This window comes from Canis aureus, chromosome 25 (genome assembly GCF_053574225.1).
Source record: "Canis aureus isolate CA01 chromosome 25, VMU_Caureus_v.1.0, whole genome shotgun sequence".
In the NCBI taxonomy this organism is placed as follows: domain Eukaryota; kingdom Metazoa; phylum Chordata; class Mammalia; order Carnivora; family Canidae; genus Canis; species Canis aureus.
Window position 1 is genome coordinate 1,525,401 of NC_135635.1, and position 25,654 is coordinate 1,551,054.

The 25,654-nt window shown below is 52.5% G+C and overlaps 1 protein-coding gene and 1 long non-coding RNA gene across 4 annotated transcripts; one reads left to right on the forward strand and one right to left on the reverse strand.

Moving 5' to 3' along the window:
• Positions 1 to 1,913: 1,913 nt before the first annotated feature.
• LOC144297550 (uncharacterized) lies at positions 1,914 to 3,653 on the reverse strand. Its single transcript, XR_013364546.1, has 3 exons — positions 3,518 to 3,653; positions 2,890 to 3,018; positions 1,914 to 2,125 (listed from the first exon to the last, which is right to left on the reverse strand). It is a non-coding gene; the product is annotated as an uncharacterized LOC144297550 (long non-coding RNA).
• Positions 3,654 to 4,391: 738 nt separating this feature from the next.
• CALCOCO1 (calcium binding and coiled-coil domain 1) lies at positions 4,392 to 21,089 on the forward strand. 3 transcript variants are annotated; one of them, XM_077869804.1, is made up of 17 exons: positions 4,392 to 4,550; positions 6,658 to 6,837; positions 7,167 to 7,269; positions 8,075 to 8,265; positions 10,416 to 10,574; positions 11,263 to 11,411; positions 13,401 to 13,491; positions 16,000 to 16,155; positions 16,380 to 16,634; positions 17,095 to 17,220; positions 17,680 to 17,775; positions 18,091 to 18,199; positions 18,351 to 18,547; positions 18,925 to 19,031; positions 19,112 to 19,205; positions 19,283 to 19,354; positions 20,007 to 21,089. In XM_077869804.1, the coding sequence occupies exons 2-17, from the start codon at positions 6,682 to 6,684 to the stop codon at positions 20,085 to 20,087; spliced, it is 2,142 nt and encodes a 713-aa protein (XP_077725930.1). In that variant the 5' UTR covers positions 4,392 to 4,550; positions 6,658 to 6,681; the 3' UTR covers positions 20,088 to 21,089. The 3 variants fall into 3 exon arrangements, with proteins under 3 accessions (XP_077725930.1, XP_077725929.1, XP_077725931.1); XM_077869803.1 differs by lacking the exon at positions 19,112 to 19,205; XM_077869805.1 differs by lacking the exons at positions 19,112 to 19,205; positions 19,283 to 19,354.
• Positions 21,090 to 25,654: the final 4,565 nt, after the last annotated feature.

Consider the following 25,654-nt stretch of genomic DNA (forward strand, 5'->3'; position numbering starts at 1 on the left):
GGGAGCCTGCGTCTCCCTCTGCCTGGGTCCCCGCCTCTCTCTGTGCCTCTACCTGTCACTTCCACTGGTCTTCTTGGTATTATTTTTCTTATTAAAAAATCATTGGTGGCGTGCCTGGGTGGCTCAGGGTCAGAGTCTTTACTTCAGCTCGGGTCGTGATCTCAGGGTCCAGGAATCCAGCCCCATGTCCGGCTCTTCACTCAGCACAGAGCCTACTTGAGATGCTCTCTTTCTGCCCCTCCCCCTGCTCTCTCTCTTAAATAAATTAATTAAAATACTTTTTAAAAAATCTAGGGCCCCTGGGTAGCTTAGTCGGTTAGGTGTCAGACTCCTGTTTCGGCTCAGGTCATGATCTGCAGGTGGTAGGATCCAGCACCTGAAGGGGCCCAGCATGGTTCTGCTTGCCCCTCTCCCTCACCCTTTGCTCCTCCCCCCACCAGAATAAATGAATAAATAATATCTTCTTTAAAAAATCCTCAGTGAGGGACGCCTGGATGGCTCAGCGGTTGAGCGTCTGCCTTCAGCTCAGGGCATGATCCCGGGATCTGGGAATGAGTCCCACATTGGGCATCTTGAAGTAGCCTGCTTCTCCCTCTGCCTGTGTCTCTGCCTCTCTCTCTGTGTGTGTCTCTCATGAATAAATAAAATCTATAAATAAATAAATAAATAAATAAATAAATAAATAAATAAATAAAATTTAAAAATAAAAAATCTTTAGTGAATAACTTCCTATTCCTGATGGGAATCAAATCCAACCTTTTTTTTTTTTAAGATTTTATTTTATTCATTTATTCATGAGAGACATAGAGAGAGAGGCAGGGACACAGGCAGAGGGAGAAGCAGGCTCCACGCAGGGAGCCCAATGTGGGACTCGATCCCAGGACCCCGGGGTCACACCCTGGGCCAAAGGCAGGCGCTCAACCGCTGAGCCCCACCCCCGGCGTCCCAAATCCAAAATTTTTAACTTGATGTACTGGTTGCGAAAACATTACTATAAAACAGAAGGCCCCAAATTTTAGTGTTGTAACAAGGAGAAATTGATTTATTGATTAAGTGAAGTCCAAAACTCATGCTTCTGATTATAGCAGGCAGTTCTCTGCCAAGTGGTGGTTCAGGGAACTAGGTTCCTTCCAACCTGTGGGCCTACCATCTTTAACCTTTGGCCTTCAGGGTCACTGCACTTAAGGTCACATTCATCAAACCACAAAGGAAACAACATGAAGGATCTCCTTTGGGAGGCTTCCTGGGCCAAGCCTGGAAACCGAATATATTCCTTAAAAGGAAACTAAAATCTGCGGTCCAGTTCTATGTCCAAGAACAACAAAGAGGTTATGATAAACACGTAGCAGTCTCTGCCTCACCTGGCATGCAAGATTCCCCACACTCTGGCTTTCAAACTTGATCTTTTTTTTTTTTTTAAGATTTTATTTATTTATTCATGAGAAACACAGAGAGAGAGAGAGAGGGGCAGAGACCCAGGCAGAGGGAGAAGCAGGCTCCATGCAGGGAGCCCGACGTGGGACTCAATCCCGGGACCCTGGGGTCACGCCCTGGGCCGAAGGCAGCTGCTAAACTGCTGAGCCACCCAGTGATCCCTAAACTTGGTCTTTCAAACTTGATCCCATTACACAGGCATGACTATTGGTCAGCTTTGCTGCACTAACAATCAATCCCAAAATCTCGGTGGCTTACAGGGATAAAGGTTTATTTCTGACTTATGTACTGAGGCCGTGGGCAGGCTACAGCTCTGCTCCCCAGGTCTTGTCATTTCAGGACCCAGCGGGAGGGGCCCTCGTGCGGGATACACCCATTCTTGTGGCAGAGAAGAACAAGAAAGTGGAAACTCACACGCACAAACATGGCATCTGTTCACATCCCGTGAGCCAATATACGAAACATGATCAAGTCCACAGTCAATGAAATGAGACATATATTCTCCTAAAGGAGGTACCTCAAGTCACATAGCAATGGGCAGGGAGGGGAGAGCAAACAATTTCAAACAACAAGTCAATCTATTGCAACTGCCATCTTCCTTCGAGGGTAGCTGGCAGACATTACTAAGTAATCCCAGCACTCTTTCCTCAGAATCCTTCTCAACGCATTTCAAGCAGTCATTGCCAATAATCTGAGTTTGAAAAAAAAAAAAAAAAAAAAGCTGAAATTTATACACTGTTCTTATATGACCTCCTAGGCTCCAATAAATATTATAAATTCCCACTTCTGAATCTTTGCTTCAGGCTGGAATAAGCTTTGCCTTCCTAGACCTTGTCCTGCCAAACTATCTGAATCCAATCCAACCTTCAAATATCTGTATTTTATTTTCATTCTTTTTTAAAATTTTTAAAAATATTTTAAAAATATTTTATTTATTTGAGAGAGAGAGAGAGAGAGCACACGCATGTAGGGGAGGGGTAGATGGGGAGGGAGAAGGAGAGGACAATCTCAAACAGACCCGGTGCTGAGCCAGGAGTCCAAAATGGGGTTCGATCTCCTGACCCTGAGACCATGACCTGAGCAGAGACCCAGAGAGTCCCACACTCAGCCAACTGGGCCACCCAGGTGCCCTTTATATTCGTTCTTTCAACAAAATCAATTGAATACCTCGCATAGTACCTCACACACTTATTTCTTGAATTAATCACGTCATCTGTGCCCCTTGCACATAAATGCTTAGTGAACATTTGTCCTTTGATTGACTAATAGCACCGTTCCTTAGAATAATGAGTTAATATCACATACCAGCAGTTTCTGGGGTGGGGGCCTAGTATACTGACTGCTTGTGCTTGAATTCTGATTCTACTGCTTACTAGTTAGATGATGGCAGGTAAGTCACTGTAATTGTGCCTCAACCCTCATCATATATAAAATGGGAATAATAACAGGACCTACCTGTCACAGTAAACGGAGAAATTCTTAGCATAAACACATTGTAAGCACACAAAAAAAATGGAAAATATTGTGGGTTGTTTTTTGTTTTTAGCTCCAGCTGAGACTGATTTTTTCTTCCAAGCCTTTTTTCTAGGTGGAAGACAAAAATCAAGAACACATGAGACTTGGGTCCCTGAACAGGCTCCACTCTTAACCCACCCCAGGACCTTGAGCCAGCTCCTCATCCAGCAGCTTATTCCCTAACTCATAAATCCTGACTAATGACACAGACGTGTCACCTTAATGTTTGTGAAGCCCAGTGACTTATTGTTAAGTGCTTGGAGATCTTCAGATGAAAGGCACCCAAGGGCAGGCATCAGACACCCTATTCAGTCATAAAAGCAAAATACTACCAAAAAACTTGGGAAAGGCAGAGGCTCCATAACTTAGGAAGCAGAGAATTAAAGCAGGCACCCAAGAAGAGCAAATCAATCCTTAGACTGCAATCCCTTAGTGCAGAGACAAGGAGAGAGATCATTTGGAGGGCCTCAGACTACGTGGAAGGTCCTGTGGTCCGGGAAGGGGGAGGCCAGAGGATGCCCAAGCCTTTAACTTGACTTAGGTTGTGGGAGGAGTGTGAGTCTCTTACCTCTCCTAAATAGAAACAGGAACAATAACATGTATTGTCATCCTAATTCATTTAAGCCACTTAAAAGGCTTGGGCTCTAAGTGGCTTGTTTGTGAGTTCTGACCAATCCTGAATTATGTCAGGCTCCCCTTTCAGCCTCATTCTTTCTTCACCTCCCCACGCGCCCCCCCCTCCCCCGCCAACACCACCTCAGGCAGTGGGCCCTCTTCCTAGACCTACAGGCCACTTGAGGAGAGGCCAGGTCAGGTGTATGAATATTGGCAGGCCCCTGACACTGAGTCCCTCAACATGGGGGGGGGGGGGCATATAGTGGTGCAAGGCACAGTGTTCACAGGGGCTGCTGCTGAGGTTGGAGCAAAGAAGAAGCTGCCCCCCCCCCCCCCCCAGCCAGTTGTTCCCGTCCCTAAATAGCAGGTTAGCTGCGATACGGTGGCAAGAGCACCGCACTCGGGAGTCGTGCACGGGAGTTCTAGCTTCGTGGAGCTTGGATGCTTTTAGACTGGTTCCTTAAATATCGGGGGCTTTAGTGTCTTCCTCTACAGACTGTAAGTATCACCACCAGCCACCCCACGCCCGCTCCGAAAAGCAAACAGCAGGCTGCAACGCAACGGGTCCAGCCCCGCTGCAGGCATTACGCAGGGGGCGTTAGGACCCTAGCCCCGCCCACCAGCCCACCCACCACGCACGTTACAAACCCTCCGTCCCCGCTAACACAGACCGCCCCCTCCCAAGGAATCCTGGGGCGTGAAGTCCTTCGGGGGCCACACCCTCGTTTACAGTCCCGGAAGCGAGAACTACACCTCCCAAGATGCCGTGAGGAAGCCGCCGCCACGGCCGCCCTCTGCTCCGCCCTCCTCACGCACAGCTTCCTGGGATGTGTAGTCCCAGATCCAGGCCGGCGCGCGGGTACAGGGGCGCGGAGGAACCACAAGCCCCAGAAGCCCTCGCGTCCACCCGCCTCCCTCTCCTCCGAGAGTCGGAGTGCTGTTTTTGTTGTTGGTAGAAGGTGAGGGAACAGCTGATCCGTGTGTGGGTAAGAAACTTGGCCTAATTTGGGGGCGACCTAATGCGGGGCGGTGGGGGGGTCACCCCACTTTCCAGTGTGCGAAAGGATAACCTAAGGGAACCGTAGAAGGGAGGTGGAGGAGCGTTTGGGTTTTAACACTTTGCGTACTGGAGAAGCCGACCGCTACTGTTGGAAGAGTTTGGGGTCTCCGGGGGCCGCGACCAGGATGGTGCGCCCTCCCTGTTCGCACCGCTCCCTCGGCCTCCTCTGAAAAGCTTGTTACGCTTAAAGTATTTGGGAGAAGCTGAAATATTTACTCATTCTCTCCCCGGCAAGACTCGACCCTCACAAACCTTCCCTTTCTCCTGACCCTCCCGCCCCAAGCCAGAGGCCTTTACTACGCTGAATCCCGGGGGGGGGGGGGGGGGGGAACCTTCCAAGTGGTAGGTCGTTAGGAACTCTGGAGCCCTACAGAGTTGGGGGTGATGGGACTCTCCCCTCCCCCGCGAACATTGGAGTCGAGCTGCACACAGACACTTTAGGCGCCCAGAGCTTTGTATCGGGACTGATGAATGTTTCCAGCTGCTCCGGATTTTATTTGTGGGGCATATTGGAGGTTCCCCAGGCTTAGATCTTTGGGGACAACTCATCTTCACTTAGAAGGCCAGAAGAATTGTATTTGGAGAAAACGCGGGCTGATTTTTAGCTGGGGATTTTTCGGAGCTGAAACCCCAAAGCCAAAAAAAAAAAAAACAAACAAAAAAACCCACCTCTTGTCCTGCATCCAATCCATATTTTGGAGGGAGAAGTTGCTTCTTTTTTGGAGAACTGACTCACCTTTCCTTCTCTACTGAAATTCTGTTGATTTTTAAAGCCCCCGCCGTCGGTTTGTGATGTTTAGGGGTGTGCACCTGACTAGTGGCCTTGGCTGATTGGACGCCGTCCTCTGCGGTTGGCATAGGATGAAAATGAGTGGGCTGGACGGGAGCGCTGACGAGGGCCATCTCAGAGCCTTAGGCTGAGCAGTTCTGTTGATTATTGTCGTTGTGTCTCACTCCATCCCCACAGTTCCCACCCAACTGGGGACACCACTTCCCCCCAGTCCCATCTTACAGGATGCCTCCAACTCCCCATCCAGGCACTTAGCATCGAGGCTGAAGTGGGCAGGGAGAAAATGGGAAGGAAAATACTACAGCTGGGTTAACACAGCCAAAGCAGCAGGTGTCTAGTTCTGCTCCCGGCAAGACCTAAACAAAAGAACGTTAGGTTCTTTTTACATTATCTCTCCCTCCTCTCAACATCAAATATATATTTCCCCTTCTCTAGGGCCCTTACTTCCCACCTTCCAGTCTATCCCCTCCCCGGGAATGGGGCTTTCCTGGCTCCAGGCTCCCACATTCCATCTCCCCGCACCACCACGTTCCTGCTGAGTGTTTCAACTCCACCCTTGAAGCAGCCGCCTCCAGAATTCTTGACTTCCTGGAGTAACAAAGTGGAGAGACAAAACCTGTCTTCCCCCATATCCTCCCTTTCCCTTTGTCTCCTGAATGAGACCAGAAGCTTTTTTTCTTTAAATTCATGAGGGTAGACGACTCCGAGAGGAGAGAACTGAGACCTCCAGGGCCTGAGGATTGGGCTGTTAGTCCAGCCATTTCCCAGCTCTAAAGGCTCAGTCATTATTTTAGGGGGGGATTTAGGTGGTTTTTCAGGTGTCATAAGTCATCCAGGGTATGATGGGAGTGGGCAAGGAGACCCACTCAAAATGAGGGGGCCCCACACCTCAGTTGAATTTTGAATCCAAGAGCCAAAAGATATGGGGGCTGAGATGGGGAGGTGGGATCTGAAGAATTTGGAATGGTCAGGATGTTAAAAGGTGGAAAAGGAGGGACTTGGGGGGCAGAGCCTGGGATACTGGGATTGGTCAAAGGTGCAGCATGAGACAGCATGGGGACTGACTTAGAAGGTCAGACCTATGTTCTGGAGACTAAAAATGATACCTCCTCAGGGACTGGAAACGAGATATGCCTTCATCTCCAGGTGTAGTGGGAGGAGCTGTGAGTGGGTGGGAATGGAGCTGTGGGGAAGAAGAGATGGATTGGAGAGATTTTCAGGATATTAACACTTTCTTCTGTAGGAGGGCAAATAGCTTGAGGGCAGGATGGAAGAATCATCACTAAGCCGGGCACCTTCCCGAGGTGGAGTCAACTTTTTGAATGTAGCACGGACCTACATCCCCAACACCAAGGTGGAATGTCACTATACCCTTCCCCCAGGCACCGTGCCCAGTGCCAGCGACTGGATTGGCATCTTCAAGGTATCCCTGAAACCCCTTTTGGCTCAGATTTATGGGCCATGGGTTGGTTGGAATAAGGGGAATGACTTAGTCCTTGGATTTTCAACTTCATGTTGATAGAGAAGGGAAAAGCTGTTACAGGGAACAGAGGCCATCTGTGTAAGCAAAGCTCATCTCCCCATCTTGGCCTTGCTCTCTCCTGCCACAGGGTATCCCTCTATTTTCCCTGTCTCTTAACCTCCTTGCCCCTGTAACAGCATCCTGTCCCCTGTTCAATCCCTCAGTCCTTTCTGCCATCTGTAGCCTATAGTTCTATCACCATCCCCCTCTCCCACCCTGGGCCTTCACAGGTGGAGGCTGCCTGTGTTCGGGATTACCACACATTTGTCTGGTCTTCAGTGCCGGAGAGTGCAGCTGACGGGTCTCCTGTCCACGCCAGTGTCCAGTTCCAAGGTACAAGGGAAGAGGGAAGGTCCAGGATGGAAGAGCCAGGGGGATAGAGGTTTAGAGCAGGATAGTGGGCTCAGAAACAAAGGTTAGGTACTGATGACAAAGAAAAATAAGTGCAAATAAGAATTATATCCAATAGGGCTCAGCAGACATGAAATCATGGGATTATTATAGAATCAGGGACTCAAGGATGGAAGGAGGGCCACTAATCCTGCCTCCTACCAAAAAAAAAAAAAAAAAAAAAAAATTGAAGTCCTCTTAGGGAACTGGGTGTAGGGAAGAGGGAAAGGGGAAAAGGTGGGGTCATAGATTGAGAAGGTGGTCATTAGATTCTGAAAGACCTGGGGTCAAAGGTCAGCTCTAATACTTACAAGCTGTTTGACCTTGGACAAATTACCTAATCTCTCTGTGTCTGTTATTTCAACAGTAAAAGGGGATCTATGGCTTATAGGTACAATATGAAGGTTTAAAATGACACAGGTAAAGAGTTAGCATAGTGCCCGGTACAGGGTGGGCACTCAGTAAGAGGTAACTCGCATCATCATTATCATCATCAGTATTATTGTTATTGAGGAGGGTAGGTTTGGGAAAGAAAGGAAGGACAGGAAGGCAGAAAGGAGGGAGAAGAATATCCCAGGAAATGGAAATGGCCCGTGGGAGGTGGAAAGAAACCGGTCTGTGGAACAGGAAACAAGGGGCTGGCGCGAAGGACAGTGGGCAATAAGACACATCCAGGGGAAGGGGGACCTGCCAAGCATTGAGGGCCTGGGATCATGGTGGGGTCCCGGGTTCATTCCTCTTCGCACAGCCAGCTACCTGCCCAAACCCGGAGCCCAGCTCTACCAGTTCCGGTACGTGAACCGCCAGGGCCGGGTGTGTGGGCAGAGTCCCCCTTTCCAGTTCCGAGAGCCAAGGCCCATGGATGAACTGGTGACCCTGGAGGAGACCGATGGAGGCTCTGACATCCTGCTGGTTGTCCCCAAGGCCACTGTGCTGCAGGTGAGAACAGAACAACAGAGCTGCTCCTGGGAAGGAGAGTGGGAGGGTCGCAGGGTGAGGGACCCTTTTCTGCTTCACCCTCCCCTGGGCTGTGGCCTCAACTGAAGACCTCACTGGGAGTTACACAATCTTGCCATGAAGAAAGTCTCAATCTAACATAGACACAAACACGTAGGGCAGGAAAGCAAGCAAGCCGCCCACAGGCCAGTGTCACTCAAGATTTCATAAGTACTTTTCGAGCATTCCTCCCAAGTGCCACGTCCTCTCCTAGGCCCTAGAGGAAGATCTAAAGGGTGGAGGGAGGCCAATCTAGGGGAGGGAATGCCCAGAGGGAAGGGAGACTGAGACCCACTTCCAGGGCAGGTGAGGAACGAGGCAGATAGTAGGGCCCCAGACCTGCACAGTGCAGTCCTGGGGGCTCTTGAGCACTTGAAATGTGACTGGTCCAAATTGAGCTGTCCTACCTGGGTGACAGACACAAAGGATTTGGAGACTTAGTATTAAAAAAAGTAAAAGATCTTTTTTTAAATATTGATTCCACGTTGAAATGATCAATTCGGATAGACTGGGTTAGACGAAACATCATTAAAGTGAATTTCACCTGTTGCTTGTGACTTGTGTGAAGTACCTACTAGAAAATTTAAAACTCTGCACGTGGCTTATATTCCTTTCCCGTTGGACCAAATGGACCCAATAGAGGAGAATTAGGATGAGGGCAGATGTCAGCAAGGACTTCCTGAAGAGAAAGGACAGGGATGGGTGGGGAGGAAGTAGACCCCCCAGACCAGAGGGCAGACTTGAGGAAGGCCCAGGGGGTGAGAAGGGGCAGCTCGTCTGTGATTTAAGTAAATTCTTGCTTCTTGAACCCTCTAAACACGTGGAATCAACGCAAGAGTAGGAAGATGTTTCTATCTTACATAAGCCGGACATTGTGTGAGCTCCGACCCCAGCTTCTGTTTTTTTGTTTTTTTTTTTTTTTATTTCTAGTTAACAGACGGTGTTATATTAGTTTCAGGTGCACAATACAGTGATTCAGCAGTTTCACGTCTTACTACTCGGTGCTCATCATGACAAGTGTACTCTTCATCCCCTTCACCTATCCCCCCATCCCTCCACCCACCTCCCCTCCAGTAACCAGCAGTTTGTTTCTCTTTTTTTTTTTCCTGTGCTCATTTGTCTTAAATTCCACATGAGTGAAATCCTATGGTATTTGTCTCTTTCTCCGACTTAGCATTAAACCGTCCAGCTCCATCCATGTTACAAATGGCAGGACCTCATTCTTCCTTACGGCTGAGTAAGAGAGTGGTGTGTCTATACGCCTCATCTTTATCCGTTCATCGGTCGGTGGACACTTGGGCTGTTTCCATAGTTTGGCTATTGTAGCTGATGCTGCTGTAAACGTCGGGGTGCATATATCCCTTTGAATTAGTGTTTTCATACTTTTGGGGTAAATGCCTAGGAATGCAATTACTGGATGGTTAGAGTAGTTCTATTTTTGACTTTCTCAGGAGCCTCCATAGCATTTCCACAGTGGCGGCACCAGTTTGCATTCCCACCAGCAGTGCAGGGGTTCCTTTTGGTCTACATCCTCATCAACACTTGTATCTTGTGTTTTTTCTTTTAGCCGTTCTGACAGCTGCGAGGTGATAGCTCATTGTGGTTTTGATTTGCATTTCCCTGATGATGAGCGATGTTGAGCATCTTTTCATGTGTCTGTTGGCTAGCTGGATGTCTTCCATGTTCTGTTTTTACATTCGTTATTCTTATCACAATCACCTTTCAACAGTCTAGGCTAAGAGATCACTTTACAAATGAGGACAGAGACTCAGAGAAGTTAAGTAACTCGTTCAAAGTGACACAGCTAGTAAAAACTGAACCTACATCTGTGTGGTTCGGGAATAGATATGGTAAGATTCAGGGAGCCATCCCTTTTGTCTGCATGGATTGAGAGAGACTTCTTCCAAGGGTGTCAGGAGCTGGTGTGTCTGCCCAGTGGTGGGCAGGATTCAGTAACACACAGAGCCTCCCCTTGCTCACCTCTTTATAGCTCCTACTGGTGTAACTTCCAGCCCCAAATGTCTGTGCATCTGCAGAGTGACAGGGCCGGGACCTTCACAAACACAAACACCCCTTCATCCCACCCCCTGTAGAACCAGCTGGACGAGAGCCAGCAAGAGAGGAATGACCTGATGCAGTTGAAGCTGCAGCTGGAGGGACAGGTGACGGAGCTGAGGAATCAAGTACAGGATCTCGAGATGGCTCTGGCGACTGCCAGGCAGGAGCATGCGGAGCTCAGGGAGCAGTACAAGGTGGGAGTTGGGCCGGGGGGAGGGGAGAGCAGGGCTTGGCTGTCACCCGGGGTCCAAAATCTGAACCCAGTGAAGATGGGAGAGGAGAGACATGAGTGGGTTTTTAAGGTGGTTCTGGCATCAAAAAATAAGGAGGGGCACCTGGGTGGCTCAGGTCGTGACCCCAGGGTCCTGGGATGGAGACCCACATCAGCCTCCCCCAGCAGGAAGCCTGCTTCTCTCTCTGCCTGTGTCTCTGCCTCTCTCTCTCTCTCTGTGTCTCTATGAATAAATAAATAAAATCTTTAAAAAAAAGATGCAGGGAGCCCGATGCAGGACTCGATTCCGGGTCTCCAGGATCACGCCCCAGGCTGCAGGCGGTGCTAAACCACTGCGCCACCGGGGCTGCCCAAATAAAATCTTTAAGATAGCTTTAAGGAGTAACAAGTGGGATTTAACTTGAAGTGCCAGGGGACACCTTGCAAAAGTCATGTAATGAGACTCAGTTCTTCGCACACAGGAGTGCTGAGGTAGGGTGGAAGTGGCCGTATTCACCAGGAAGGGAATGTCCCCTTGCAGTTTCTTTCTCAAGGAAGGAGACAGGATAGGGGGATGAAGGACACTCAAATTCTGGTATGCTCCTCCTAAGCCCTTGTTCTGTTCCTTGAGAGGTGTCAGCTTCATTCTTCTGGGGTAACCTTAATTGCAGGGGCTCTCCCGGTCCCACGGGGAGCTCATAGAAGAGAGGGACATCCTGAGCCGACAACAGGGAGACCATGTGGCACGCATCCTGGAGCTGGAAGATGACATCCAGACCATCAGTGAGAAAGTGCTGACAAAGGAGGTGGAGTTGGACAGGTGAGCGGACCTCCTCTGCCCCCATTACTTCCTTTCGCTTTCCATCGCTCCCAGACTCCAGCCTCTTGTTTCAGACCCCTGCTCTCTGTCTCCCGTGGTTATCCTCCCCACTGGGGAAATCTTTTCCTGCCTAGCGCTCTCCCATTTTTCCTAAGCTTGTTCTGTATTCCTCACCTTCAAAAGTAATCAGAGTTACTATTTTCGGTATGGCAGAGGCTAAGCAGGAGCTCAGAGTGGAGGATTTGGAAGAAGAGAATGGATACAACAGTCAACACAAGAGAGGATGGATGTCAGATTTTACTGCAGCAGAGGAGATTAGAGGGGCACCCGGCTGGCTCAGTCAGTAGAGCGGGTGACTCTTGATCTTGGGGTTGTAAGTTTGAGCCCCACATTGGGCGTAGAGATTACTTTAAAAATCTTAAAAAACAAAAAGAAGGGGCACCTGGGTGGCTCAGTCGGTTAAGCGCCTGACTCTTGATTTCACCTCAGGGTCATGAGTTGGAGCCTGCCCTGCGTGAGGCTCGGTGCCCAGCATGGAGTCTGCTTGAGACTCTCCCTCCGCCCTTCCCCCCCACTCGGGCATGTGCCCATGCACTTTCTTTCTCTCTTTCTCTTAATAAATAAATAAAAATCTTCATAAAAGAACTGTGTTAAAAAACAATAAAAAGTAAAAATGAATTTAAAAGAAGATTATTAGACTCCATTCTCACTGTTAGGAAACGTTTGAACTGGTGATCCAGGAATGTTACGGGTTCTCTCCTCTGGAAAAAGGTGTAAGTCATAAATGTGAGCGCTGGGAGGAATATAAGGTACCTGAGGGGATCACTACTGCAGAAGGCAGCCTCTTTCAGTATCAGACAGCTGCCATCATGTCTCTTGGATTGAACCAAACCTTCCTGTAACTCCCTCCTCTGACTTTCCTCCACTGGCCCTCGTTTAGACCTCTGGAGCCACACAGAATGAATTTCTTTCTTCTACGAGACAACTATTATTTCTACCAAACAGCACGAATATTGACCACTTCCCATGCCTGTCCTTCGAAGTTTCACCGGGAAAACTGTGCTAGTCCTTTCTTCGAATCACACAATTAAGTCTCTGCATTCAGCGCTGGTGGATTTTATGTATTTTTTTAACTCCTTGAAGAGGCATATTATCCAAGGGCCAGAGTAAAACATGAGTTACTCCCTGAGACTTCTTCAGTGCAGAATATGTTAGTCTTGCCTTAGGGAGATAATAAATGTCTAGGTTCTAAATCATGGAATAGAAAAGCAGGCATCAGACTGAGCATCTGGAAAAGATTAGGGACTGTCTAGACCAGGGGTCAGTAAACCCCAGCCTGTGTGCCAGATCTAACCTTGCCACCTGTTTTTGTACAGCTCGCGAGGTGAGAATGATTTTGACAATTAATGGTTAAAAAACGAAAGAAGAAACCTATTTTGTGATGTAAAAATTATACGAAGTTCAAACTCCAGTGTTCATAAATAAAGTTTTATTGGAACAGCCATGCTGCTCATGTACATGATGTCTGTGGCTGCTTTCACACCACAGTGACAGAGTTGAGTAGTTGCCACAGAATCCTCCTGGCCTGCAAAGGCCGAAGTATTTACTGTCAGGCCCTTTACAGAAAAAGTCTGCCAACTTCTGATTTAGAGCCAAAGTTTGTAATCAATCACAGCTGTCTCTTGTCTAAAAAAAGACCGGATTCTGGTCTCTTGATTGAATGAAAACAACTAGGAAACCATCAGAACCTTCCTTAAAGTGATACATAAAGAGCAAAGAAAAGCTTTATTTCTAGATTGTGCTCTAGAACCAGGAACCGTGGGTACTTGGGGCTTAAAACGAGATCACCCTGGTCTGGGAATTTGAACTCCTCAAAGACAGGTGGAGGTCAGGGCCTACAGGAGCACCAGTAGAAGAGCTCGAGATGGAAGTCCGCATCATGTCTTCTCTGGTGACCAGTCGGCTGACATTCCCTCTCCCCACACACAGGGTGAGGGACACGGTGAAGGCCCTAACTCGGGAACAGGAGAAGCTCCTCGGGCAACTGAAAGAAGTGCAAGCAGACAAGGAGCAAAGTGAGGTAAGGGCTCCCAGTTGGTTTGCTTTCTGAATTGTTCATCCAGTGTTTATTAAGTCCTGAGTGCCGGGCACCAAAGGGGGTAAAAATGTAAAGAGAACATCGTGTGCCCTCTCCTAGAAACATAAAATGTATACCCAAATCGGGATGAGTCCAAGCGGAACATACCAAGCATCGCCGGGGAAAAATAATCAAGTGTTATGATGGGGGGCACCCAGTGGCTCAGTGGGTCAGCGTCTGACTCGTGAGCTCTGCTCAGGTCTTGATCCCAGGGTCATGAGTTCAAGTCCCACGATGGGCTCCACACTGGGCATGGAGCCTAAAAATAAGGTGAGTGGGTGCAAGCACATCTTTTTAGGGTCATTAGAAAGGGCTTTTAAAAGGAAGGTTACGATCCCTGGGTGGCGCAGCGGTTTGGCGCCTGCCTTTGGCCCAGGGCGTGATCCTGGAGACCTGGGATCGATTCCCATGTCGGGCCCCCGGTGCATGGAGCCTGCTTCTCCCTCTGCCTGTGTCTCTGCCTCATTCTCTCTCTCTCTCTGTGACTATCACAAATAAATTTTAAAAAAAAAATTTAAAAAAAAAGAATTAAAAAAAATAAAAATAAAAAAATAAAAGGAAGGGTACGGGGTTGCCTGGGTGGCTCAGTCAGTAGAGCATAGGACTCCTGATCTCAGGGTCGTGAGTTCAAGCCCTACTTTGAGCATAGAGCTTACTTTAAAAAAAGAGAGAGAGAAAGAAAAAGGGGGAATAAACTATCCTCATATTTTCTAATGGTTTTAGCTTTCCTTCCCGCCCCCCCCCCCCCCAGTGAAGTTTTCCATCTTATGTGGAACCTCACTGAAAAAGCAGGGACGCCTGGGTGGCTCAGTGAGTGGTTGAGTGTCTGTCTGCGTTTGGCTCAGGGTGCGATCCCAGGTACAGGGATGGAGTCCCTGCTTCTCCCTCTGCCTAAGTCTCTGCCTTTCTCTGGGTGTCTCTCATGAATAAATCTTTTAAAAAATAGATAAAAGTATTTTATTACTATAAATTTATTTTTTTATAAATTCAAATATTCAATGTTGAATTGTAAGAAAAGTAATCAGGTAATCCTGATGCATGCCAAACCTTGAAATCAGAGGTTATAGGTGATAGTCAGCCTCAGCCACTAATATACGTGTGCATTGTGTTTTGGTTGTGCAGTACTGAGAACACTGAGTCTCACATGCCATAAGAGCAAATGACAGCCATTGTTGAACTGTGCACCTGGCCATCTCAGTGTGCTGTTCAGTTCAATAGAAGATCCGATAGAGACTTCATTCTGAGGTTTGCACAAAAATAAATTAACCTAGAAGCACTTGTCAGTGGATTAGGACTGTTAACTTGTGAGTTTGTGTGCTGTTTTCATGTGTTTTTTAAATAATTTAGAAGAAATTCAAATCAGATACTCACAGAGCCTCTAAATGGCTTCTTCCAAACCCTAGGTTTCCGTGGAAAATTATTTAAAAACCATTTGTTCAGCAATAAGGAGGAAGGAGAATTTGAGTAGACAAGAGATGAGAGGGAGGCTGTTCTGGAAACAGAAAGATGTGAGCAAAGGCTGAGAGCCCAGAACACTCAGAGCAATTGAACGTGTGGGTGAAGAGTTTGCAAGAAGGCCTAGGTCAGATTGGAGAGGACCTGGAGTTCAGTCTGTGTCCTGTAAGCAGTGAGAGGCATCAGTGATTTTCAGGAGGGCGACGTGTACTTAAGATTCATGTGATTTCCTTGTGGGAGATGAACTGGGTATGAGATGAGATTATCCAATAATCCAAGTAAGAAATGGCCAGAGCCTGAGCTCATACAGTTGCATTGATAGTGGAAAAAAAAGACGGCTGTGAACGAGGTGGAGGACGGACACGCAGAAGGCTTTCCGTGGGTCACTAGGGAAAGGATGGAGCCCAGCAGCCATGGCACCGGCAGATCCAGCTGGAGCGACTGGGAGAGTAGTCAGTACCACGGGCGGAGTGAGAGTGGAAAGGAGTGGAGTGGGAGGTGGAATATGCTGAGTTCAAGGGCCGGGGACATCCAGACTGAGTTTTGATCTAAAAGGAAGAACAGAGGGGCTCCTGGGTAGGTCAGTAGGTTGAGCATCTGCGTTCAGCTCGGGTCCTGATCCTAGAGTCCTGGGATCGAGCCCGAGTCAGGGACTGCTCAGTGGGGAGTCTGCTTCTCCCTCTCCTCCCTGCTCACTCTATCTCTGTCTCTCCCTCAAATAAATAAAATCTTAAAAAAAATAAAAGGAAGAACAGAGAAGCAGCAGTGGTACATGGGATACCTAGATCCATGTAAGACCCTGCCCCGGCTGTGATGCCGCTCTGTGTTGGGAGCCAGAGACTGGGCGTTCAGGACTGAGCGGCTGTGAGCGGAGGCCCCAAGAAGGGCTGACCAGAGCTGAGTGCTTGAGTTTGCGTTAAGTCTGGGAAGCAGAACCCTGTCCAGCCACCCCAGATGCACGTACCGCTTTCCTTACCTGTTTACCGCCTCCATCAGGCTGAGCTCCAGATGGCACAACAAGAAAACCATCGCTTAAATTTGGAGCTGCAGGAAGCAAAGGGCCGGCAGGAGGAACAGGGTGCTCAGGCCCAGCGGCTGAAGGACAAGGTGGCCCAGATGAAGGACACCCTAGGCCAGGCCCAGCAGCGTGTGGTAAGTGCCTCTCCCTTCCTAGGCCATAGGAAGTAGGGGAAGTTCCAAGGGCTGGCTGCAGAAAGTCTGGGGAAAAGACAAGGCTATAGACTGAACAGCCCACACCTTGAGTCCTGATGCGGTGGCGGGTGGCACGGAGCCTGCTCACTTTCCTGGCTCAGGAGATCAGGATTCACCGGGAGCTCTCGGGGAGCCCTAATCTCCATCTCCCCCTTTCTTCTGAGGCTGAGTTGGAGCCCCTGAAGGAGCAGCTTCGAGGAGCCCAGGAGCTTGCAGCCTCGAGTCAGCAGAAAGCCGCTCTCCTTGGGGAGGAGCTGGCCAGCGCGGCAGGAGCCAGGGACCGCACCATGGCTGAGCTCCACCGCAGCCGCCTCGAGGTGGCTGGAGTCAGTGGCCGGCTGGCTGAGCTCAGCCTGCATCTGAAGGAGGAAAAAAGCCAGTGGAGCAAGGAGCGGGCCGGGCTGCTGCAGAGCGTGGAGGTAGAGGGATGGGGACCTGGGAGCTCACGGCCGCCGCCCCACCTCCATGTGGCCAGATGCCCTGGGCGGGCAGAGAGGAATGAGGACCTGGGAGGACTCAGGGATTGGAGGCGGGGCTCTGAGGGAGGTACAGTTCACTGTCCAGGGACGACCTGTCCCTGAGTAGGTGTCCCAGTCCTCATCCTTGTAGCACCTTCCTTGGTTACCATCTGGTTCAGAAACATTTACTGCCTGTGGCCCTGGGCCCCGTCTGTAATGCCCGTTCCAGGTCGACAAGGCACCTTGCTGGTGTGTCCCTTCCTTCATTGAGACCACAGGGAACGAGGAAGCCAAGATGGGAAACTGCTCCCAAAATATTCACTTAAATAAAGGAAGGGACACAGCGAGGAAGGTGCTGTTGCCAGTAGCGTCTCTTTCTTTCCCCTTTTCCCTCCCGTTTTCCTTTTCGGCCGTGTGGCAGGCAGAGAAAGACAAAATCCTGAAGCTGAGTGCGGAGATACTTCGACTGGAAAAGGCAGTTCAGGAGGAGAAGACCCAGAACCAAGTGTTCAAGACAGAACTGGCCCGGGAGAAGGATTCCAGCCTGGTGAGGCTCGCGGCCACCCATAGTCGCGTCCTGCGGCCTCCCGCGGCGGCCAGTCACCCGGTGCTGCCTTGCGCGTGGGCTCAGCAGTGCCAGGTGCTCACTTCCGTGCGGGGTGGCATCTTCGCTGCACAGGGCCCACAGCTCGTTGGTTTGAAACGTACAATGTCCCTTTCTGTCCTCAAGACATATTCTGGGCCTCACGGGGACGCCTTAGGAGAATTGTAGTGTCCCTGCTACGACCAGCATTCAGGCCCACACTCGAGGGGCAGAGCCTGGGACTCAGGCGAAGTCTCCTGTGACCAAGACAAAGGACTCCTGGAAGGAGATGCCTTCGGGGCTCCCCCTATGTGTCGGGGCGGGAGGGGCACACAGGCACAGGGGGATGTGGCTCCGGGTTGGCCGGCCCAGGTCGCAGAGCCTGGGTGCTTAGGGGTGATTCGAGGCTCCCCGTGCCCCCAGGTGCAATTGTCAGAGAGCAAGCGGGAACTGACGGAGCTGCGGTCAGCCCTGCGCGTGCTCCAGAAGGAAAAGGAGCAGCTGCAGGAGGAGAAGCAGGTGAGAGCCTGGGCCTGGGCTCCCGGATGCCGGAAGGGAGAGCTTGAGGCTGAGGGCTCCGGACCTTGTGTCTCTTGGCTTAGACACAGAGGACTGTGAGGGGCCCAGAGGCTCCTCTCGTGGACAGGGGAGGACTGCTGGGCATAGGGGGGCCCCTGGGGGGCAGGAGTGAGGCTCTGCTTTGAGCGGCCCCCCACTCTGAGGAAGGCGTCTGATCGTGAAGAGCACAGAGTTCCCCTTGGGTGCAAGGGAAGGCGGTGGGGCCGCGGGGCGGGCGCCCTCCCAGCCTCCCCCACCTCTCTGCTCCCCCTCCAGGAGCTGCTTGAGTACATGAGGAAGCTGGAGGCCCGCCTGGAGAAGGTGGCGGACGAGAAGTGGAGCGAGGGCACCGCCACAGAGGATGAGGAGGCGGCTGCAGGGCTGAGTCTGTACCCCCTCCCTCTGTGCCCCCCCCCACCGTGTTCCCTGCCTGGGACAGCCTGTGCGGCCCCGCGGGGGTCTAGGGAGCGTACCCCTGGCCGGGGAGGCAGCCCAGCGGCCTCTAACAGCGCGCTCCCTGCCCCCCTCACCACCAGGCTGCCCGGAGGCTCTGACGGACTCCGAGGATGAGTCCCCGGAGGACATGCGGCCCCCCTCCTACGGCCTCTGCGAGCGCGGAGACAGCGGCTCCCCCGCGGGGCCGCGAGAGGCTTCTGGCCGGGTTGTGGTCAGCCAGCCGGCTCCGGTGGCGCCACAGCTCTCGGGGGCCGCCGAGGACACCAGCTCTGACTCGGTGAGCAGGGCAGGGGCAGCGGGGGGCAGGTGGGGGGCCGGCGGGGCCTCCTCCGGAGCAGACTGCCCCAGCCTAGATACAGGGCTCTGTTTCTCCCTGGGGGAGAGGGTAGGCTTGGCCTCCCTTCAAGGCCGTCCCATGGACAACACCCCCAGATCCCGTCCAACCGGGAGCTCACGGCTGCTCGCCCCTGCTCCCCACGCTTCCCTTCTCACCCGCTGGTCCGCGCCAGAACTCCTGCCGGCCTCACTCCCACTGGAGCCCACTGTCTGCTGTCTGGGCCTAGACTGCTCTTCCCTCACCAGCTCCCAGGGTCTGCTCCCCTATCTGGGGGTGCTCACTACCCCCAAACCCAACCCTATCTCTCTGGTGCCCAGGAGGCCGAAGATGAGAAGTCAGTCCTCATGGCAGCTGTTCAGAGTGGCGGTGAGGAGGCCAATCTGCTGCTTCCTGAGCTGGGCAGTGCCTTCTATGACATGGCCAGGTGAGCGCAAAAGGGGGGTCGCAGGGGGGTGCCAGTGGAAAGGGCGACCAGGTGAAAGGCCGCCATGCCCTTCCCCCAAGCTCCCTGCTCTTGGCCCTAGTAGCCAAGGAAAGGAGACCTAGGTATGGTTGGCTCAGAAAACCACCCACCACTCCAAAGCCCAGGTGCCTTCAGGTAATTCCTCCCCCATCTTACCAACGCACGTGTGCACTCAGAGGCCCTGCCTTTAACTGGCTTCTGTGTTGTTCTAGCACCATCTTCCGTGGAGCCCAAATTGCCCTGCATCCCCTCTCTCCTGCCCCTCCCCCTTCCCCAACCATCAGGTAGGTACCTAGGCTCCATGTGGGGTGGAGGGGAGGTGACTGGTACCCCGATACCCTGAGGGGTGGGATCACAGAGAAGCCTGGGATCCGGCGTCCATCTGGCCAGCCCTGAGAGGTCCCTCTTCCCTGACCCTCTTCCCTCGCTCCCCTGGGAGACCCTCTGGGTGATGCAGGGGCAGGGGCTGGGGGCTCAGGGATCAGACGGCCGCCTCGGCCTTCCCTTTCCTTCCGCAGGTCAAAAGGGGAAGGCAGGGGGAAGAGAGATTTTATCATGTAGCCCCCAGCTTTCCTCGAAGTGAGATGGGCTCAGGGCAGGGAGGGGGTGATGCTGTCATCCTTCTCAGCTGGAGCAGGAAGATGAAGGACGATGTCAGACTCATTTTCAGCCTCATTAGGCAGCAGACGGAGATGGAGGGAGGAGAGCAGGGGTGGGGGATGGGCTGAGCCTCAGCCTCTGCAGGGACTAGGGAAGGAGGCCGAGGAGAGAGGAGAGCGTGGGGAGAAGGATGCTGGGGAGGTCAGGGGAGAGCCAGCAGGGAGCTGCCCGAGGAAGGGGACCTGGGAGCCCCGAGCGTGGGCCCCTCCTCCCCGCAGTCCCCAGGGCAGGAGGGCACTGCAGCGCGCTGACCGGCTCCTTTCCCGTCTCCCGCAGTGGCTTCGCAGTGGGTCCCTTGTCAGAGGCCAGCACTGGGGGCCCCGCCACCCCCCCGTGGAGGGAGTGCCCTATTTGTAAGGAGCGATTCCCAGCCGAGAGTGATAAGGACGCCCTGGAGGACCACATGGATGGACACTTCTTTTTCAGCACCCAGGACCCCTTTACCTTTGAGTGATCTCACCCACCCCCACCCCAGGACACGCACAGATACACTGACACACACACACACACACACACACTCATGCACAGACATACACTTAGGCTCACGCCTCTTCTGACACACTGGCCTCCATGGCATTCTGGTCCCTGAGAACCGCTCCCGAACCATTTTCATCTGGGGCTCTGGCCTTCATCCTCTCCCACCAGGCTCGTTGCCCAGGCAGGGCCCTTCCTGGAAGCAGCGGCTGACTGTACCCCCTGAAAGCGGTTTTGGAGGAACCAGGAGGAGGCCCTCCCCAGGGGGAATAAGATCAGCCCCTCCTGGGCCTGGTTGCTCTGTCACTGACACCAGCTACCACACCACCACCACGTACACACACACACTCACACTCATATACACTCTCTGATGCCCCAAAGCCAATTCCTGGGGCGCCCCACCCTCTCATTTGGGGTCTATGTTGGTTTACCCGAGTTTTCTCTGGGGCCTGCATGGAGGCAGTAGCACGGACACCACAGCCTCTTGGGGTCTCTCGGTTCTGAGCTTCAGTGGTTCTCTCTGCCTCCCGCCCCCCACCCCCAACCCATTGCCTTCTGCACCCCACCCTGGCCTTTTCCACAACATTAGATATGAAGTTTGGAGGTTTCTTTTGTATTTTGAGGTTTTCTGTATTCCGTCTCCTGCCCCTCCCCGCCACTTCCCCCCAGTGTCCTCACATGGAAAGAAATAATGCATTTGTGCCTTCTGTGAGGGATGGGGGGAACAAACGGTCCCAGGTGTCCCCATTTCTCGGTCCTTCCTCCCTCTCCAGGTTCCCCCACAGCAATAAGAGCTTTCCTTCATGATCCCTCCCTCCGTCGGTAGTTGGGACAAATATATTTATATGATATGTATAACGATTCTAATAAAATGTGTTCTTCTCATGAGGTGTGACTAGAGCAAGGAAGGTCCGGGCCCCTGGCCCCTAGAGCGGAGAGGGGGAGGGAGCGAGGGGGGGGCCTGGCCCTGCCTGCCTGGGGCCTGGGCTCCGCAGCTGCGGCTGGGGCTCCAGGCTGGGGGTCCGGCTCCGGGACACTGCGGTGGCAGGGGGAGCAGGCCTGGGTCCCCGTGGACCGTGCTGGGAGCTTCAAGCCTGGGGGCGGGGGGACAGAGCGGGTCAGGGCCAGAGGCGGGCAGGGCCAGAGGCAGGCGCTACTCCCAGGAGTAGTTCACACCTTTGAGGAGCCCCAGAAAGGCCTGCGCCCCGGCCGGCCTCCGAGGCCTACTCCTACTCCTTCCTCCCCGCCCTGCCTCACCTTCGGCCCGGTGCCTCCTCACCGCCCGCCTGCGCACCGGCTCCGCAGTCACAGAAGCGCATCCATCCCCTCGAAGCAGCCTCACAGGCTACGCCCGGCGGGGGGCATCTCCTGAGGCCCCGCGTGCTCACCAGGCCCTCGCCTCCGGAGCTCCCTCACCAGCCACCCTCCTCTCCCTTCAGGGCCCCTCTCTCCACCCACCTGAGCCCCCCTTCCAGCCCCACCTGGATGACATCTTCCATCCCTCCTTCTTCCCTCCCGTCTCTGTCTCCTAGCAACCCCATGTCGGTCCCTGAATCCCTTCCAAGGAAATTAGAGATAATGGATCTCTCCCCTCTCCATCTCAACTCCTCTTTATTGATCCTCCTTTAATGAAAGTTAATTATAACAATGATTTAATTAATAGAATCCCTCTCTTCCTTTATTGCTTCCCGTATTAAGACTATTAATAAATACGAGCTGGGCTGACAGAGGCATCCATCACCAGCCCGGGATTCCCCCCACCCCTCCTTTGTCCCTCCCCCGAGCCCCTCCCTCGCTTGGCCTATAAACTTGCCGGGGTACTGGGGGTTAATCAGAGAGGAATTATGAGCCAACAGCCCCCGCAGGAGGTGCATTTAATGAAATCACTTGTGATTTATGTCTGGGGGAGGCTGGGGAGGGAAGGATCTGGAACCCAGGCATCCTGGCTTCTGGAAGGGTGTCGCCCCTAGAGCAAAAGGGGAGGAAGGGAGACAGCAAGGGACACCCAGAGCCCGGGCGCCCCGTAGTCCCTGCCATGCCCGCCCCCCGCCGGCCCCCGCAGGAGCCCCGGGCAGGGGCGAGGCCGCCGACGGGCGCAGCTAAACCCCTACGGGCTGCGGCCTCCCGTCTTCCCTCCTCCAGGGCTTGGCCGCCCACTCTCGTGGCCCATCCTCCCCCCCGCGCCCGCGGCACGGCCCCCTCCACGGAGTCGCCCAGGTGCCCCTCGGGCCCCTGCGCAGGTACCCAGCGCTCCGGCTCTCCTGTCTGCCCTTCGCCCTAGAGCCGCCCGGCCCGCCCCGGGAGCCAGCACCTTGCGGGGCTCAGGGGGGAATGAGCCGCCCGGGGGGGGGGGGGGGGTGTCGGGGGGGCAGTGCGAGCCCTTTCTCCCACTCCCCCGGGGCGGGGGCACCGCGGCCGTCCCGCTCCTCTCCCTCCTGGAATGGGTTCGCCCCCGCACCCCCCGCCTCCAGCAACTACCCAAACCCCCAAACCCCGGGCTCTGATGGGGCCCACGGCGCTCGTGCGAGGGAAGAGGCGCCCCAGGCAGCGGTTAACCGGAACTGAGGTGTCAGTTGGGGCGGCAGAGATGCCCCAACACCTCCCGGCTCGCAGAACCCCGCGGCTGCCGTCACCCCACGGGTCTGCGGCGCGGGTCCCCAGGGCGCAGGTCAGGGCCTTCACCAGCGGACTCTCGCTTCCTCTGCACCCCAGCGTCTCCGACGCCCTCCGCTACCCTGGCCGGCCTCGGCGCCCGCTTTCCCCACAGCGCGGAGGACGCCTCCTCCACGAAGCCCTCCCGGACTTCCCTCCCTCACCCCCTGAGGTGCCCTGCGCATCACTTCATAAAAACACGACAGCGTGTTTACGAGTCTTTCTTCTCTCGCAGCTCTAAGCAGCTGGAGGGCCGGCTCTGTGTTTGCACATCTCATGTTCCTGAAGTCCAGTACAGAGATCGGGACATGGGGCCGGTCCTTCCAAAAATAAAGCGGTTTTTTTTTTCTTAAGATATTTATTCATGAAAGACACACAGAGACAGGCAGAGACACAGGCAGAGGGAGAAGCAGGCTCCCCACGGGGCTCCTGATGTGGGACTCGATCCAGGACCCCGAGGTCACGCCCTGAGCCCAAGGCACACAGCCAACCGCTGAGCCACCCAGGCGCCCCCTAAAATAAATGTTTTGATTATTTTTTTAAATTTTTATTTATTTATGATAGTCACACACACACACAGAGAGGCAGAGACACAAGCTGAGGGAGAAGCAGGCTCCATGCATCGGGAGCCCGACGGGGGACTCAATCCCGGGTCTCCAGGATCGCGCCCTGGGCCAAAGGCAGGCGCTAAACCACTGCGCCACCCAGGGATCCCTGTTTTGATTATTTTAATAAAATATCTCATACATACAAAAGGATATATATATCCTTGTATAAGAGATAAAGGATAACAACGTGGACATCATTGGACTTATTAGCCAGCTTTAGAAAAAATTACCAATACTGTTAAAGTGCCCCGTGTAGCCTGAAAGAGGAAAACGTGGTGTCATCCAGGACAGAGGCATGTCGTACACTAATTGAGAGAACTTTCTGGAGTGCTCTTTATGGGTCCAGTGCTGGGAATAGAGATGGAACAGTCAAAAACCCTGTCAAAACAGTCAAAAACTGCCCTCGAGCAGCTTCTAGTCAACATAAAGCCATAAAAACAAGGCAGCAAGATAAGCACTGCTTTAGAGATCCGCACAGCAGGCCATGGGACCCAGGGAAAGGATACTTAAGCAGGGCTGGGGGACACAAAGCTGCCCGTGGGTGACGATGTAGACGCTCAATCTTTTTTATTTATTTGTTTAAGATTTTCATTTATCTGAGAGAGAGAGAGCACAGAGGGAGAGTTCGAGGGAGAAGCAGCCTCCCCACTGAGCAGGGGGCCCAACACGGGGCTCGACCCCAGGAGCCCGGGATCATAGCACAAGCTGAAGGCAGATTCTTAACCAACTGAGCCACCCAGGTGCCCCGAGGCTCAATCTTAAAGAGACAAAGAAGAGAATGTGGAAAGTCATAACTGGCTCAGAAACCTAAACACTCAGGTAGGGCCGCTGAGTGAAGGTCACACCGTGTGAGGTGAGGCCGGGAAAATGGACTGAGAGATACATACTCAGACGTCCGCTCAGCAAATATTCATTGGGTGCTACCACGTGCCGGGTGCTGCTCTGGGCACTGGGAAACAGCCCGGACAACACACTGCCTGCCCTTACGAAGCTTACGCCCTATGACAGATCATGAAAGTCCAGAGAAACCGGTTAGGAACCCTTGTACTAACCCAGGCAAAAATGGCGAACACTCAGATGAGGCAGTGTCAAGGGGACAAGAACTCTTTAGGACGCAAAATTAATGGGACTTGGTGATAATGAGACATGGGAAGTGAACAGGAGTCAGGTTGATCCCAGGTTTCTTGTTTCATTGACCAGATAACCAGTAATGCCATTCACCAAAGAAATAATATGAGTGGAGAAGCACATGAAGGGAAACATGACTGGTGCAGTGTGGACATGTTGAATTTCCAGTGTGTTTGGGATCTTCCAAAGGAGAGAGAGAGATCCAGTGGGCAGTTGGATAGATAAATGTAAGTCTGGAGCTCAAGAGAGCTTGAAACTGAAGACAGAGACGTAAGATCCTTGAAAGTAAAGGTGATGAGAAGGAAGAAAGATCACCCAGGTGTCCCTGCGTGTAGAGTGAGAGGGTAAGAGGGCCAAGGGCGGGACCCAGGTGACCATCTGCATGGAAGACAAGTTCAGAGAACGAGAAGTCACAGAGACTGCGAAGGATCAGTCAGAGGAAGGACTGTGTGGCAGGTGCAGCAGAGAGGCCAAGAGGAGTCAGAAATGACTCCTGGAAAGCTCTGGATTGGCAGCCCGGAGGTCACTGGTGGCTTGGCCAGAGGAGCTTGAGGGAAGTTCTGTAGGCTTATTGTGCTGCGGGACTTCATAGAACCTGTAGCAGTTACACAATGCTGACCCGTGGGAATTGGGAATATGTCTCCAGAAACAAGGACTTCTGAGTCAAGGTGTAAGAAAAATCAAGGGCAGGAACCGAGATGTCCTGATTCAACATCAAAGAATTCCCACTGGTTCTGACGGGCCAGGTGTGAGGCACACTCTAGGCCTGCACTGTCCACTATGGGACACTGAACACTTGAACTGTGGCCAATCCAAATTGAAATGTTGTGAGTATAAATTGCATAACAGATTTAAAGACTTTGGGCCAAAAAAAAAAAAAAGAATTTAAAATAATTTTATACTGATTGCATGTTTAAATGACAATAATTTGGATATATTGGGTCAAATAAAATATGTTGTTAATTTTATCTGGTTCTTTTTTTTTTTAGATTTTATTTATTTGAGAGAGAGTGAGCAAGAGAGAGAGAGAGAGAGCACAAGCAGGGACAGGTGCAGAGGGAG